This window comes from Balaenoptera borealis (genome assembly GCF_965194805.1).
Source record: "Balaenoptera borealis genome assembly, chromosome: 1".
In the NCBI taxonomy this organism is placed as follows: Eukaryota; Metazoa; Chordata; class Mammalia; order Artiodactyla; family Balaenopteridae; genus Balaenoptera; species Balaenoptera borealis.
The window spans coordinates 45,215,598-45,233,174 of NC_138860.1; the positions used below are offsets into that span (position 1 = coordinate 45,215,598).

Consider the following 17,577-nt stretch of genomic DNA (forward strand, 5'->3'; position numbering starts at 1 on the left):
AGAGGGAGTCCTTTACAATCTCTATAAAATCATTGGAAAATAAATTAATTTTGATCCAAATAACATAGCAAAAAAGTAGGGGGAGATAAGGACATAGTTTTACTATTCTCTGAGAAATGCTAAGAATAGGAAGCGTAATTAGTTAAGAAAATCTTAATTTATTTATATATTATACTGTAAACAGTAGGAATGCCTGCATAGAATTTAAAAGGGTTTGTAAGTAAAAGATATTTCCAAGCGAGTCAGTTTTTATGCACAATGACATCCAACTCTGGGTTAATCAGAGTAATGGGAGCAAGGGACATCACAAATAAACCAAAATTATAGTTTAAAAATATAATGCAAAGAAAAATTTTAAGCTAACTTATTTAAAAATGACCTCTAATACTCACGTCTGCATTTATCATTCTTGAATCATTCTCTTAAAAGAATTACAACAATATTTGGACATTATTTTAGGAACACAATATATCACATTAAATTTCTTCATGAGAAAGTGCCAATAATTTATCATTTTAATCTGTTTTCTTAAAGTAAGCTATTATTTTAGTCTGTTTCTTAGCTGAGTTCCCTTTTTTTCAAGTATTATTGACATAGGAACAAAAAGATTTTATGTATAATGATGGTTAAACAAACCAGTAAATGGAAAAAGGAGAAAAGTACCAACATATACAAAATGCATTCTGTACAGCAGGCAAATCTTTTATGTAAATTATCACGTTTAATCCTCACAAAAGTCTCTGTGAGATAATACTATTATTATCTTCATTTCACAGATCAGAAGGGTAAAGTGACTTGCTCAAAGTCACAGATAAACAGTGGGTAGCAGACCTGGGATGTAAACCCAGTGAGGCTCCAGAAACTGACCTCTACTGCTACCCCATGCATTTCTCATGATCATCTCAGTGAACTGGATTATGCTGGTTTCGGGCTAAAAGCTGAAATATACCCAACTGCTCTACATAATAGAAGAGTAATATGGAATTTCTGAGTCTATCCACAGGAGAGAAGCAGAAACAAAATGGGGAGAAGGAAGGATGGGGGGCAAGGAGAGAGCAAAAGGACACAACTCACTTCAAGATATGTCCCCAAATCTACAGGCAAATCTACTAAACTCACAAAAGATTCTTGGTAGTGGATTTCCTACGAAATTTTTGAAGGGCTGAGCTTTACCCTCCATCGAAGTACAAAAGATTAGAATCAACACACAAATAATCAGGAGGCAAGGAGACCAAAAGAAAGTAAGTCTTCAGGAAACTCCAGAAGCATTGGGAGAAGGCTTTGAATTCTCACATGCTATGGACAGAGTGGGGTTGGAGGAGAAATAAATGATAAGAAGATCTTGGAGGGGCGAAGAAAATTCAGCTAATTCCGTAATGAAGTTAAACAGAGGGGAAGTCCAGCTGTGTATTTCTTATTCCTCTCTTCCCTTCTGAATTATTTTAGCCATCTTAGCACCATTTTTCTATATACATAATTAAATTAGTAAGACAAAAATTACTGATTTAATGTTTTTCTATTTGCTTTTTACATCATGTAGATTTAAACTGTGGGTTATAATAAAATGAGAATTTGGCTCCAAAAATCATCTCTCCACCACAGAATATCTAGAAGTATCACTCTGGCACAGAGCCATCCTCACCTCATGGTTTCTGTAGTTAAGAAGAGGGAAATCTTATGCTTGGAGCATAATGGCTCCAAACATAACAGGAAAATTTCTAGGCACTAGACACTGAACTGGGTTTGTATTGGCTTGAAATTCGGAGAGTTGTATTTTAAAGAGTATATTTATTCATACAATTTATAAAGGTTCATAATGAGCTACACTACTATCCTGAGTTAGAATGTCATGTTGATCAAGTTGCAGAAGAATCTGATTCAGGAATACAGAGGCTGCTGTAGTATGAACAGACCTGAGGCAAAGATGAGGTTAGACTAGATACCTACTGGCATTCTATAATTGTAAATAGGTAGCCATGATCCACAAAGCAGTAAGAGGAAAGAAGGAGCAGAGTGGACCAGAGTGTAGGCTTCTGAATTGGAGTGAGTCTATGAGGAATGAAAAAGCAGGACAGGCTGAAATACCATGAAGCAAGCACCATGGAGAGCTCCAGGGAAAATTAGTTGCTCCTCTGATACCTTCCTGGTCAGTTCTATTGCAGATGGATCTACTTTTAGTTTAAGGATAAAGGCTTATTAAATATTGAAAGCCCTCTCTACACTGAAAGCCCTTGAAGTCAATAATTATATTGTATATATCACCTATAAAATCTTACTCAGTAGGCACTTAATACATGTAGGTTTAATAAATGATACTAAAGTCATCCAAATGCTTAACGTTGGCACTTTTCCTTAGATTCCCCTAGGACCAACTAATGCCAGAGTCATCAAGAATTCATTGAATTTTTCTAGACACATTATGCTAAGTGTGTTCACACATTATCTCATAAAATCCTCTTACATCCAAAAATGATTTTATAGCACCATAAGAAACTGGGGCTCAAAGAAATGATTACTTGCCTAGGTTTAGACAGGAAGTTAAATGGCAATTACTCCAAGCTCAATACTCTTTCTAAGTCTATACACAGCCTTTTAGGATAACATAGTCTCTGAGTTGATTTGGACACTATGGCATAGAAAACAATAATACCACCCAACTATTCATTTGCCATTCTAAATTTCTAAATACTCTCTCATTTAGGAGGGGTCAGGTTAGTGGAGTGTTGGTAAAATTCTCTCTGAAAAGAGAAAGCCCTAATTTGGGGTATGTGCCAATTTCTGTGATGTAAATACTACCACAGTGGCTGACTTCAAGCTCTCAACAGGATGTCACTGAACAGAGAGCTGGGAAGAGAAAGTGCATAACTGACTCTACACGAGCCATTTATGAGCCAGCTCCCGCAGACCATTAGGCCATGACAATAGTTCTGGCCAATGGGTTATAAAGGAAGTAAAGCGTGTCTGTCACTCACAAAAAATTCTCATCAGAGAAGTGACACGATCCCTTCCTTTTTTCTATTCAATGCACATTGTCCAGTCTTTTCCCCACTAAGAGAGGCCACGTGTTCAAAATATGATGGTGTCTCCATCAGCTTGGGTTCCTGAGTGACCATGTGAAGTAGAACACCTGTCAGCCCTCACAGGACATGTGACATAAGTGAGGAATGAACTTTCTTGTATTAAGCCAGGAGAATTCCTCCTGGTACTAAATGTGAAGCATGCCCTGTTATAAACTGAATTAAAGTGTGATTGATAGAGCTGGCTTTAACTTCTCTCTCCTAAGGAGTTTCAATGTTTTAGAAAACAATAAATAAGCCAAGTAAAAAATAAAACCTTTATGTGTATCTGAATTGATAGAAAATATAGATACAATTTACAATTTACACACGTTCAGGAGAATAAGAATAACGGATTTAACTACTTTTACCATTCATGTGTCAGAAACCATTTAAACATTTTACCAACATCTAAATTAATCATGACAATATTAAGTAGGTATTATTTTCCCCCATTTTTCTCAGACTTGGAGAGGTTTAGGTAATTTCTTCAAGGTCAAAAAGATACTAAGTAGTGTACCTTGAATTAAAATAGACATCCATCTCTTTTTAAAGTATTTACTCTTATATGACATACTGTTCTTTACAAATTAAAGAATATTATGGTTTTAATCAAATATTTATTGATAATCTACTGTGGGCTAGGCATTGTGCCAGCCATAAAGATATAATAAAGCCAGCTAGATTTAAATACTATCATTTTATTAGGTATTATATGTTTAAAGAAATGTGATACAAGGAGAGAAATGTACCCAAAACAAAGAGTAAATTCTGTATATGTTCACACACACACACACCTCTACACATTTATACAAAAACACAAGAGTACAGACATGTCTTTAAAGGAAACATTCCATTTGGTTGACAATCTGATATTGGCAGACAAAAATAACCGGGAAATATTCCAGGAAAAAAATCTACTATACAGCATTCCATTGACCCTAAACATTGAATTAATGCCGTATCTAATCCATTTAAATAACCCACCTGGTGTAGTCTGAAGGCTTATTCAAAAGAGGTACCAGGTGAGAATAATTGGAGGCCAGCATAATAGTCTACTTGTGCAGTCCTTTGTAGACTTGAGGCTTATTTAATTATGATTCCTTAGCAAGTTTGTGTCACTTGAGTATGATTTCTAAAATATCCTTATCCTATAGAAAATGCATTAGTAGGCTCTGGCAACCAAAATAACTATCTACAAACAGAATATTTCTACTAGTCTCAGAATCTCAATATAACCATGTGGTTGGGTACATTCCCTTCTCTACTTAGGAGATTATATAAGGACAGTTTATCCAAATTTACTTAATGGAAACACCCCAGGGCATGTGCTAAATTACACGATCACACTGATAATCCTAGACTAATAGAAACAGTCTGTACCACCTAAACCTAATGGGTGCTGACAGTTCTTTAATGTCTTTGCAGGAAGTTTCCCTTAAAGAGCAGAGCACACAGTCTGGCCTGAGAGTTTCCGTGGTTATGTTCAAATACTCTATGTACAGATACAGCTGCCCGAATGGAAAATTTAAATTTTTTCTCAGAAATTAGATTCAGGATTTGTAGCTTCCCTACAAATGAAAATTTAGGGCCATAAAACAACCCTCTCTTTTGTTTCTAATAATACTTGCAGTTCATTTCAGTGACTCTTTTTGGCATGTTTTTCCCTGCATCAGAGGCAACCTAAAACATCCGAGTCATTTATACGAACTGTACTGATGAGTTGACTCATTGCCTATGTTTAGTGAAAATGTCCTAATAAATCACAGAAAAGAAATTACCAGGGTTTCAGAGGAAAACCACAAAAGAAAAGAAATCGCCACTCTCATAGCATTTCAAATGATGGACGTAATAAAGTGTTCTGTGTCAGTATATCAACTGTGGGTGAACTAAACCAATGCTTCTGTCTGCTTCCCTGGGTATCATCAGAATAAGTATATTAATTTTTATTCATGAATATTTATACAGTTCTTTCCCAGGCACTATGGCATATATTGGTGACAAAGTCTGGTCTATAGCAAAATTGGAGGACAAAATCTGTACAGAAATAAATATGATATAAAGGGGAAAAATAATGCAAAAGGGACGTGCAGAAAAATTGCAATAGAAAGCCAGAGGGAAAAGAGAAGGTTCTGGATGAAAAAAGTCAGAAAAACCTTGATGAAAGTGTTGCCATTTGAGCTGAGCATAAGTGGGTAGTTATCAATCAGACATAAAGTAAGAAGAGAAGAGCATTCTAGAAAGAAGCAACAGCTTGAGACAGAGCATGGACCATGAGAATGTGGTAAGAGAGAGGGTGAGAGACACTGCAAAAGCATATTAGATTAGAATGGAAAGGCACGTGGTAGAAGATAACCAGAAAGATTGGTTGAGGCTCAATTAGGTGGTCCTTGAATACCAGGCTAAGGTCAATTAAGATATAGGCTGTGCTCCATACTTGAGATTAAAACTGTTATGTGAAACATTCAAAAAGCCATTATTAATTCCATTGATAGAGCAGACACTTTCCAGATAGGAGAGTGCACAGGAGACGGCACCAGGGGTGTGCTATCTTATCTCAGACATTTCTCCACTTGAGAAAGCACATGTGTAAAACGTTATCATTCATTAGCCATCCAAAAGGGAGATCCAAAGTCAACAGCCATATTTATGTCAGTAGATTCAGCTCAATTTCCTTTGCACCAACCCAATACATTATTTTGGCATTTCGTTTAGGAGCAAAATAAGTTTATTATTTTTACTTGCATTGTAATGCTTATCCTTTGTTTAGTTACCACGAATTGTACTCTAGAAATTGTGTAACATCAGGACCAGAAGCTTTTTTGGTGATGGCTAGATATAAATTTAAGGTAATATGATAATAGATACTGTGTCCTTTTATTGCTTTCTTAATTATAGGAGACAGAGCTTAGAAACTTGTCTACAGTGTTCCCACCATCTTATCCTCTCTCTCCTCACTCACAGACTAATCCTCAGTGCTTCTCTGTTCTAATTATCAATTAAGATGTTCTCAGTGCCCATTAAGTATCATGGAACATGGCCAAAAGCAGATGCTCAGTAAATGTTTATTGAATGGATGACTGAATGAATAGGTGTGTTAGGCACAAGGAAAAACATCAGACATGTAAAATATCCCTCTTCTAGGCAAGAGTTTTACTAGAGGAAATACCACACTAACAATCCAAATCACCTGCAAAATGGATTCAAATACTTCACAGTAAGTTGCTAATAATACGAAAGAGTGGCATCACTTGTACATATTTCAAAATCAATGATAAACAACTTAATGTCACTCTTCAGAGAGCAAGAATGACTTACCTTAGTGAACTTGCTAGCTCAGGACCACTGCTGGCTTAGGTCATGCTTAAGTTAAAGTGTTTGGGGGATAAAGAGACTCAGAACCTTCTTATACTCCTTCTTACTGTGGTCACAGAAAGTCAGACTCAATCTAGTCATATTTTGGGCAAGTTGGTCAAAATAACCATAACATCAAGTTTGGCCACATTTATTTAAAATGTAACAGCAAAACACTTCATTGCTGACAATCTAACGCACTCAATAAATATTGAGTAACTACTATGTGCAAGGAACTGGGTGAATAAAACAGGCAGATGGGACCATTTCTGATCTATTCAATAAAAAATTACTAATTTTATTTCACATTGCCTTTTTACTTACACCCTTATCCCATATTATCCATGTTCAAAAATCCATATTACAGTTTCAATTTTCCTTATAAGGCTGAGAGTTCTGAGAATAAAAAATTGATATTCTAGGATTTAAATGGAGTTACAATGAAAACTTTCATTTTTTAAATTGGTAAATATAAGTATTCCTTAAAAAAAAACTGGCATGCAAAAAATGGCACCTCGAATCTCTACAGTGTAACACCTCTGCATACTTTCACAGAAGCTAAATAATTTGAACTATGAGCCCATTGATCCCATTTTTTTATGCAGGGAAGCCGAGACAATGAAAGAGTAAATGATGTAAGGGGTATCTTCATTTGAATTGTCCCAGAAGGATTCTAGAGTAAGTTGTTCATTTGGGAGGTATGACGGCTGCTAATAAGCAAAGAGCAGGTAACACAGGAAAAAGAATGCAGCCCATAAAGGGTGTGCTTTTAAGCCTGCTCTCACTATAGACAACTGGAGCTTATTCCTGCAGGGGCTGAAAGCTGCTTTTGAGGGGCTTCATCCTCCGGAAGAACAGCCTTCTCCTGTTCAGGTTAAAATAAAAAAAGCCTCTCAGACACAGAAACACGGGTACCTGAGTTGGAAATAGGTCAGAGCACACTGAAAATTTTGAGAAATATGGGCAAGCCACTCAGACCACGTACTAGAGTGGGTCCCACATATAATGTGCAACAGAACTAGATCTCAGGTTTATGGCATCCTGAATTTTGAGGGTATGTTCTTTCCTCCATACTGCCAAAATACAGTGCTTTCTTACAGTGAATATACACTACTGAATGTAATTCTAGGATACAAATACCATTCTGTGTTAAAGTACACAATGAATGTACATCCACCAAATACCAATAACCAGCAGTGCTTGAGAGCTTATTTTGTAGCAGGAACGATGTGAAGTACTTCATTTGTACCATCTCAATTTAATTCTCAGCACAATTCTATGAAGGAAAGGTCTATTATTGCCATCCTACATTACAGAGGTGGAAAGCAAGGCACAGAGAAGTTATAGTTCTGACGTAATGCAGCTTTTAAGTGGCGGTGTTGAGATTCCAACCCAGGGCAGTTCCATACTGGGGCCTATGCCCCAACCATCATTCTCTACTGGCTCCATCTCTGATTGTTTTGGAAGCAGACAGTGGCTAACACAATCAGTCTACAGATTTGATGATAGGAAAACTATCCAAGAATTTTAAGTCTATTTATAGTGGTATTGATGCCTTTCGTGGTCATCAAAACTTAACACTATCAATTCATGTGATCAAGACACCTCCTACAAATGCACCATGTATATTGCTTTTTAGTAAAAGCGTTCTCTCTGATTGCTAGAGAAGATACAAATAAACTATTGTATACACTTTATAAAACATGCCAACACCAAAATAAAATAACAAATAGACTTTATAAAATACCTTCACTGTCCATATTCCAGCCTCTGGCTCTTTAACATTCACCACCTTGGCAGAGTTATGAATATTTAATAGCTCATTCAGGCCAAATCCCTTTTTTATCAGCTTCCCTGAAAGACAGACATAATGGTAACAATCATAATCTTTCTTTCAGCTATGTATATTAGCTGTATACATTTCCAGTACAAATTACCTGATGGACATTTGTGCCTCTAGCTCAAAACATTATTTTATTTATATCTAAAATATACTCAACTTTAGCATTTCTGGACGTTGGAATTGAAGTAACAGATTCCTATTCACTATGCTGATTTGATCTTATAAAGAGAGTAACAAATGACAGGCTGTAATCATATTTCCAAAGCCAGCCTAGGTAACTATTATGGCTACCAAGAAGTTATGTGCAGTCCCAGAGACATTTACACTTAATAGATAGCAAAAACAGTAAAACAGAATAAATGTCTTTTTGAACATCACTCAAGGTATTACTAACATAAGAGCCCTGGTCATATCTTTGCATAAAGTGTAAAACTTCAGTTTTCCACGAAGCACAGCTTGAAGGCTTTTACTTGTCACAGGAATAGTTAAAGGAGGCAGTGTAATGAAGTAACATGATAGGTGGAACTTACGAAGAAAAGCAAATTTGGAATTAAGCCATAGTTTACTTATTCACTTCACTCTTGGCTCTCCTATGGATTACTTCTGCAGTTATATAAACAAATCAATTATAAGAATTCTATGTTTGCATCAAAAGCTTTACAATCGCTATAAATGACTTTTAAAATATCAATATCAATGACTTTTTAAAGTAGTAGAAACTTAATGCAATGGTTACAGGTACTTTTAAGTATCCAGAAAATGGAAAACACAAATCTTTCCTGGATAGGTAACATGGATGGTATTAGAAGAATGCTACCTAAAAAGACAAATCCAGGGCTTCCCTGGTGGCACAGTGGTTGAGAATCTGCCTGCCGGTGCAGGGGACACGGGTTCGAGCCCTGGTCTGGGAGGATCCCACATGCCACGGAGCAGCTGGGCCCGTGAGCCACAACTACTGAGCCTGCGCATCTGGAGCCTGTGCCCCGCAGCAAGAGAGGCCGCGATAGTGAGAGGCCCGCACACCGCGATGAAGAGTGGCCCCCGCTTGCCGCAACTAGAGAAAGCCCTCGCACAGAAACGAAGACCCAACACAGCCATAAATAAAATAAATAAATAAAATTAAAAAAAAAAAAAAAGACAAATCCATTTCTAAAGACAAATCCATTTTTAAGACCAAACCTGTAGAAGTCTTGAAAAACAGATTTTGCTTGCTTGTAAATTTCAATTTGATTGTTAGTGTGGATGAAGCCTTTGAGGACAATTTCATATGCTATTTTCTTTAAGGTATTAGTTATTTTCTAAGACTCAAATAAGTAAGAAAGGTAGTTACTCCCTCCCCATTTATAAATATTCACAAATAGGTTAAAAAAAATGTAGCACATACTAAAGCTACAATGGGAATAAAAATATTTTGCAAACATCAATAGGTTTAAAAAAATTTTCTAAATGCAAATATTAAGAAAAATGAGGTTTCTGTTTTTATTAGATTACTATTCAACATTAAGTCTTATTGTAATATTCAACCAGCAATGGAATCAAGCCAAAACTTAGGGTTATACTATACAATTATTGAGGAAGCAAAGTAAATTAAAACATCATTCTAATGAGAACATGAATTTGTTTTTTAATGATTGTCTCCTATAAAATTAAAATTTATCAAGAAAATGATATAGTAAAAAAATTAGTCAGTGGTTTTAAAAGGAGTTTTTTCATGTGATTCACTTAAAAATAACATAAAATACAGAATTTTACAGAATAAGTTATTGTGAAGTATTTCCCCACATAAAGATGAGGAAAATATGATTTCAGGTTCAATTAAAATATTTTTTCTTTTGGATACTTTACCTACAGTTAAGTTAGTACCTGTGATCTGTTTAAATTATTAGGAGTTTCAGCTTTTTGAATCTCATGTTAAGTCAACAATACTTAAGACTAAAAACATTCAGTTTTAATTTTTAAACATCCTCCCTAGTCACTTTTGAATTTATTGAATTTATTTATAAAATTAGCATTAATTTGAACAAGTAAGTGTACAAAAAATCTTTCACTTTTCATGGTTTTTCTATTTTATTATATGAATGTCCCATATATCTCACCTAAAGGATTGCGAATTTCAATCATTGGAGAAGGGCCACTCAGAGACACAGTAACCTCTTTTAGACTGGGATCAAAAGGAATTTTCCAAGTGTTTACAGCCTGTTCCAAATGATCTGTTGATAAGAGGTGAACTTTGGAAGCCTGCACCGCTTCCTCTACCCATTTTAACACCTATAAGAGAAAAAGAGACGCGTGAGTGATATCAAAACATTTACAGCTTTATACTACCTCGAATTCCTGGTGCAGTAGTTGACTTTGCTTAATTACATGACTCCGTCACTTTCTGTACTAGTGTGAGGTTTATTTCCATCACAGTTAAGACAAACTTTCCCAACCCTAAGAATGGGAGAAAATATTTGCAAACGATAAGATCAACAAGGGATTATTCTCCAAAATTTACAAACAGCTCATGCAGCTCAATATCAATAAAACAAACAACCCAATGGAAAAATGGGCAGAAGACCTAAATGGACATTTCTCCAAAGAAGACATACAGATGGCCAAGAGGCACATGAAAACATGCTCAACATTGCTAATTATTAAAGTAATGCAAATCAAAACTACAATAAGATATCACCTCACACCAGTCAGAATGGCCATCATCAAAAAATCTACAGTTAATGCTGGAGAGGGTGTGGAGCAAGGGAACCCTCCTACACTGTTGGTGGGAATGTAAATTGGTAGAGCCACTATGGAGAACTGTATGGAGGTATATATACAATGGAATACTACTCAGATGTGGTATATATGCAATGGAATACTACTCAGCCATAAAAAAGAGTGAAATGATGCCATTTGCAGCAACATGGATGGACATGGAGATTATCATACTAAGTGAAGGAAGTCAGACAGAGAAAGACAAATATCATATGATATCGCTTATATGCGGAATCTAAAAAATGATACAGGCAGATTATCAACTTTGAAGAAATAAATTTTAAGGAGGTATGGGAGGAAGGAATACATTTTATAAAACGTTACAAGGAAGCTCATGACTGACCTTTGAATAGTAGGAGTGTTAAGTATGCTGTTAAAAATCTGTAACGGACAGTTAAGAAAATTATCAGACTGTAAGAGAAATGTGTGAGCTTGCCAAACAGGGATTTCAGTGTAGATTTTGTCTTTATCAAATGAAGTTAAAGGAACAAGTTATAGTTAAAGTTTGAATGGAAGAGCCTGCCATTGTTGTTCCACATCTGGTTGTTGCTGTTTGCATTCCTTTATTGAGCCTACATCTTCATAAGCTTTTTGGCAGGGTATATGTTGAACACTTGTTTCATGCTCAAGACAGGATTAGAGAGCACGGATACTGACAACTGATTTGTCTGTTTTCTTCTTTTTCCATGACTATATCTACTAGTAGCCTCATCTTGATTTACAAGCAAAACCTAGAAAACCTACAAAAATAAGTGTTTTGTGGTTTATCTAGGAATAATACAGAAAATATTGCTGTTATTTTTGGTGAAGAAAATCAATTTTGTATAGTTTATTTCAACCTAAATGAAATGTGAATTTTGTTTAAAAATTTTTTTTTAAATGATACAAATTAACTTATTTACAAAACAGAAACAGACTCACAGACTTAGAGAATGAACTTGTGGTTACCAGGGGGGAAGGGGGTGGGGGAGGGTTAGACTGGGAGTTTGAGACTGACATGTACACACTGTTGTATTAAAAAAAAGAAAAAAAACACAAACTTTCCCTACATCCACTTATTATAGTAGGTTCAGAATAAAATGCTAGTTTAACTCATGCACAAATTTCAATTTTTATATCTTGGAATAATATATTCAAAATGAGATTACAGTGTCCAAAAACCAGTTGTGCAGAGATATTACATGCAGAGGTATTACAGACAGTTCTATTTCTCAAGAGAAATGAAAAGAACCTATAAAAAACATGGTAATGGCGATACTGAGATTCTTTTTCCCCTCCATTCTTTCTTTCTGGATTTCTTTCAAGGTCCAATTTATAAAAGATAATTAGCAAATTATCAAATCCAATTTCAATATATTGGGTATTGAATTATTGTAATAGAGTATACTATAATTATATATTGTATATTATAATATATATTGTAGTATATTAATTATTGAAAAATAATTGCCATGCCAGCAAAATATTCATTTTTATAATAAAATAAATAAGTAAAAAATAATGGGAAAAGTAACAACTGTATTTTTTTTAAATGGAAAAATATTTCACCACCAATTTAAGTGGTGTGTCCTTGAAAACTAGGCTTTGGGAAAATATTAAGAAACTGGGTTATAATAGGGTATTAATGCCTCACTGTGAACAAGGAAACCTTTCAGTCCACAGAAATGTTCTGCAACAGCAAACACAATTCCTCATTAAACAAACAGGTCATGACTGGACAGGTACTGCTTAGTTAAACTTACTACAATTACTTCTAAATCATACTAAGCTTTAATCCATCTCAGATCTTTCTCTGGTTCATATATCCTTTAAGACTATATCCCGTCATAACAATTTCCCTTGTAATTATGCATAAAACACTGAACAGTGCTGGATATTAAGCTACAGCCAAGCTACTCAAAATAAACAAAAACATATTTGAAATTTCAATAGTAGTAGCCACGAATCAATGAACCAAACAAGTATTGTGCAATAACTTAATTCTCTGTAAAAAGGATCCCATTTTTTTTTTTTGTCCTCAAGGATGATGAAAATGGCTAAGACATATTATCATAAAATTAACAATGTGAGGCAATTATGTTCATTCATTAAATAAAGGTTTATTGTTCAAAGTACTCTTCCAGGTACGGAGTGTTGATGAACATATTTTTAGTCAATATTTAGTAATCGCACTTCTTCTCTGAACTAGTCTCTTTTTGCATTATTTTGTAGTCTGCATTATTCGTTTTTAATAAATATTCTTACCTTTCCTCCAAGGTCAAGAACCACAGCTCCTTTATCATTGTATACCCTGAACCAAGCGACCTGCTCTACACATAATAAAGGTGGGATATGGACTAATGTCCATGAAGTTGGTCATAATGATGATAATAACGATGTCTTCTTAAATAAAAGACTGTTATGGGAATTCATGAAACAGGGAGCCCTTGTTGAAATAATGTATATAAGGTGCCCATCACAGTACTTGCCACATAGTGGATATTCAGATGTTTTCCTCCATCTCCAACTAAATTCCCTTCTTTTCCCCTAATTGAATATTTCAATAATGACTTCATGGGCAAAGTGAAAAAACTTACCCATGAAAGTCAGATAAGATTTCTGTAAATGAAAAAGAGACACAAAGTCATTCCAGGTAGAAGAGAAGTTCTGAAGAAACACAGAAAGACAGAAGTACTCATATATGTTAAGAACATGAGTGCATCCAACTGGCTACAGTTAAGTGCTCAGAAAAGGGAGAAGCAGAAGATGAGGTTGGAAGCTTGTGTCAGGGGCAGACTATGTATGGTCACAAAGTCAAGCTATGACAATCGGATTTTATCCTAAAGACCCAAATGAAAAATTCCTGAAGGACTTTATGCAGAGGAGTAATACATTGAATGTGGTATTTTACAAAGTAACACCCGTAGGGGTATCATCAACTAACTGAGCACAAAAAAAAAAATCTATTACAGTTAATTACTCCATAAATCAAATGATATATTTCCTCAAAGTTTAACCTTATAAAGCACCTGGAATTTTATGTATGAAATAAAGCATGTATCAAGATAATTGTCGAAAGAAGCAGATGCCATATTTTGAAAAATGGGTTCTGAGTGATCTATCATGCTTGAACAGAAAGGTATGAATCATTTTGTTCATCAAATCTATCCATATGGCTATAGAAACCAGACTGATTATCAGTAATACCTGACCTTAAATAGAACACATGTTTCAATAATCAGAGTGTTGACATTCTTATGTCTTAAACATAAAATATGGCTGCCTTACTCAAGGAAGTGCAAAGAACTGACTTATTGTCTGAGAAAGCACTTGATAAATTTGACTGGGGATAAATAACTTTGAGGATAATGTCTGATTTAGAGACTAAAGAAGGCAAAGGACAAGAGAAATCAGATAAATAGAACATTTGTTTTAAGGACAAGACACAAAATGTGGCCATAAATAATTCTCAATGTAAGGGAAGAAAAGAATTAGAAAACAAGGATAGTATAGAATCTCAAGTTCAACAATGAAATGCAATAGTGTTAAGTAGAAATAAAAGTGAAATCAATTTTTTATACACCTTTACTTAAATGTTTAGTGTATTCTGGGTGACTCCTCAAATATACCTCTCCTTCAAACCCCATGAAGAAAGGTTATATCACTGGAAATCTATCCTGTTGTCTGTTAGTTATGGATGGAAAGCACTAAGTTCTAGGCATTCTTATGAAAATGGAAAACTATTTAGTTGCATTTTCATAAGGCAATTGTGTTTAAATGGTACGAAACATAAGCAGGCTTTTGGTTTATTCTTAATACTGTTTCCAATTCATCAACATTTATGAGGCTTTCACAAAGGGATTACCACGTATCATGATACTACTTGTTGGGAAAGATACTCATGATACTTTTTTCATCCACTTACAGAAAAAATCAAATTGAAAACAGATGCAACTCACTTTGTTAGAAAATACAGATATTACCTACATGTGTGTAAAAGTAGATCCCTGCAAGCCACAGAATCACCATAAGTGAGGTTTCTGGCCTCTCATGTTGCTACATATAAGAAAAAAAAAAAAAAAAACTTTGTCTAACCATGAGAAATATTCTCATGAGACTGGAAATGATCTTATACTGATATTGTAATGACAAAAGAAGTGAACTAGAATAATGTGAGATCCTTTGAATCAGTACATTTTCACTAACATAAAAACTGTTTCAACCCACGAGGGAACCATTAATTGTACATTAAGTTGTAATGTAAAAATAGTCTCTCATGATTTGTAGCAGTTTAAACCTCAAAGGGCCTTTAAGAACATCTAACCCAGCTCTTTTATTTTATAAATGAGGGAAACTGATATTTGAAAGAGTTCTTGTACCTTTTAAACACCTAACCAGACTGATTCTGGCTCAGTAGTTATTTTTTACATAAGCCCCTTTGTTCCTGAATACACTCTCTTAGTTTAAATATTTTGCATCCGATGTAATAATCAGTACTTAAAAATAAGTTCATATTTCTATTCCACTCAGGAAGGAAATGCAAACATTATTGCAAAACACAAAACTGGCCTACATTATTATGTATTATGAAATATAATACATAGTATTACGTAGAAATGGAAGTGAAATCAATTTTGCATACATCTTCAAGAACAGAATTTGAAGAAAACTTTGGAAGGATATTTTTCTTTTTTCTTTTTTTAATCAATATATGGTTGATATGTAACATTACATTCATTTCAGGTGTACAATATAATGCTTCGATATCTGTACATATTGCAAAATGATCACCACGATAAATCTAAATAACACCCATCACCACACAGTTACAATTTTTTTTCTCTTGTGATGAGAACTTTTAAGATTTACTAAGCATCATTCAAATATACAACACAATATTATTAACTATAGCTACCAGGCTGTACATTACATCCCCAGGACTTACTCATTTTATAATTAGAAGTCTGTACCTTTTGAACCCTTTACCCATTTTGCCTACCCCACCAAACCCCTGCTTCTGGCAACCACCAATCTGTTTTCTGTATCTTATGAGTTCAGTCTTGTTTTTGTTTTAGGTTCCACATATAAGTGAAATCATACGGTATTTGCCTTCTTTGGTCTGACATTTCACTTAGCGTAATGCCCTCAAGGTCCATCCCTGCTGTCAAAAATGACAAGACTTCCTTCTTTTTATGGTTGAATAATATCCCAGTATGTGTATGTATATATGCCACATTTTCTTCATCCATTCATCTGTAGGTGGGCACTTAGGTTGCATCTATGTCTTGGCTATTGTAAACAGTGCTGCAATGAACATAGAATGAATATATTTTTTGAGTTAATGTTTTCATTTTATTCAGATAAATACCCAGAAGTGGAATTGCTTGATCATAAGATCATTTTTAATTTTGGGGGTAACCTTCATACTGTTTTTCATAGTGGCTGTACCAAGTTACATTTCCACCAACAGTGCACAAGTGTTCTCTTTGCTCCACATCCTTGCCAACACTGGTCATTTCTTGTCTTTTTGATAATAGCCATTCTAACCAGTGTGAGGTGATATTTCATTGTGGTTTTGATTTGCAATTCCCTGATGATTAGTGATGTTGAACACCTTTTCATGTACGTGTTGGCCATTTGTATGTCTTCTTTGGAAAAATGGTTATTCAGATCTTTTGCCCACTTTTTAATTGATTGTTTGGGTTTTTTTGCTATTGAGTTGTATGAGTTCGTTAGGTTTTGAATATTAACCCCTTACCAAATATATGATTTGCAACTACTTTCTCCCATTCAATAGGCTGCCTTTTCATTTTGTTGATGGTTCCCGTCACTGTGCAGAAGCCTTTTAGTTTGTTGTAGTCCCACTTATTTTCGCTTTTGTTGCCTTTGCTTTCAGTGTCAAATCCAAAAAATCATCACCAAAATCTATGTCAAGAAGCTTATCACTCACATTTTCTTCTAGGAGTTTTATAGTTTCAGGTCTCACATTCTAGTTTTTAATCCATTTTGAGTTAATTTTTGTGAACGGTGTAATATAGTGGTCCAGTTTCACTGTTTTGCATGTAGCTCTCCAGTTTTCTCAACAGTATTTATTGAATAGACTTTCCCCATTGTATATTCTTGGCTCCTTTGTCATAAATTAACTGACCATATATGTGTGGGTTTATTTCTGGGCTCTATTCTGTTCCATTGATCTATGTGTCTGTTTTCACATCCATACCATAATTGTTTTGATTACTATAGCTTTGTAATATAGTTTGAAATCAGGCAGCATGATGCCTCCAGCTTTGTTCTTTCCCAAGACTGCTTTGGCTATTTGGGGTCTTTTGTGTTTCCATACAGACTTTATGATTGTTTGTTCTAGTTCTGTGCAAAATGCCATCGGAATTTTGACAGGGATTGCATTGAATCTATAGATAGCTCTGGGTAGTATGGACATTTTAACAATATTAATTCTTCCAATCCATGAGTAGGGAATATCTTTCCATTTATTTGTAATTTATGTCATCAACGTCTTATAGTCTTTAGTATACAGGTCTTTCACCTCCTTGGTTAAATATTTTTCTGAAGTATTTTAAGTATTAAGTATTT

At 34.7% G+C, this 17,577-nt stretch overlaps 1 protein-coding gene and 1 long non-coding RNA gene across 8 annotated transcripts in view; one reads left to right on the forward strand and one right to left on the reverse strand.

Annotated features, from left to right (window-relative positions):
• The window catches only part of HMCN1 (hemicentin 1), a 510,534-nt gene that overhangs the window by 308,358 nt on the left and 184,599 nt on the right, over positions 1-17,577 (reverse strand). For 5 of the 7 annotated variants that reach the window (XR_014247210.1, XM_082401086.1, XM_082401087.1 and 2 more), the window contains exons 5-6: positions 10,350-10,521; positions 8,158-8,264 (exon numbers count right to left, since the gene is read on the reverse strand). Coding sequence is in view for 6 of the 7 variants with exons in the window: in XM_082401086.1 (XP_082257212.1) it covers positions 8,158-8,264; positions 10,350-10,521 (279 nt within the window). In the remaining variant the exon portion in view is untranslated. Of the gene's footprint in view, positions 1-8,157; positions 9,082-10,349; positions 14,754-17,577 lie in introns of those variants that run through there. The other 2 variants (XM_082401088.1, XM_082401089.1) reach the window with 2 other exon arrangements.
• The window catches only part of LOC309633518, a 339,904-nt gene that overhangs the window by 94,589 nt on the left and 227,738 nt on the right, over positions 1-17,577 (forward strand). The gene's annotated exons all lie outside the window — the stretch shown is intronic.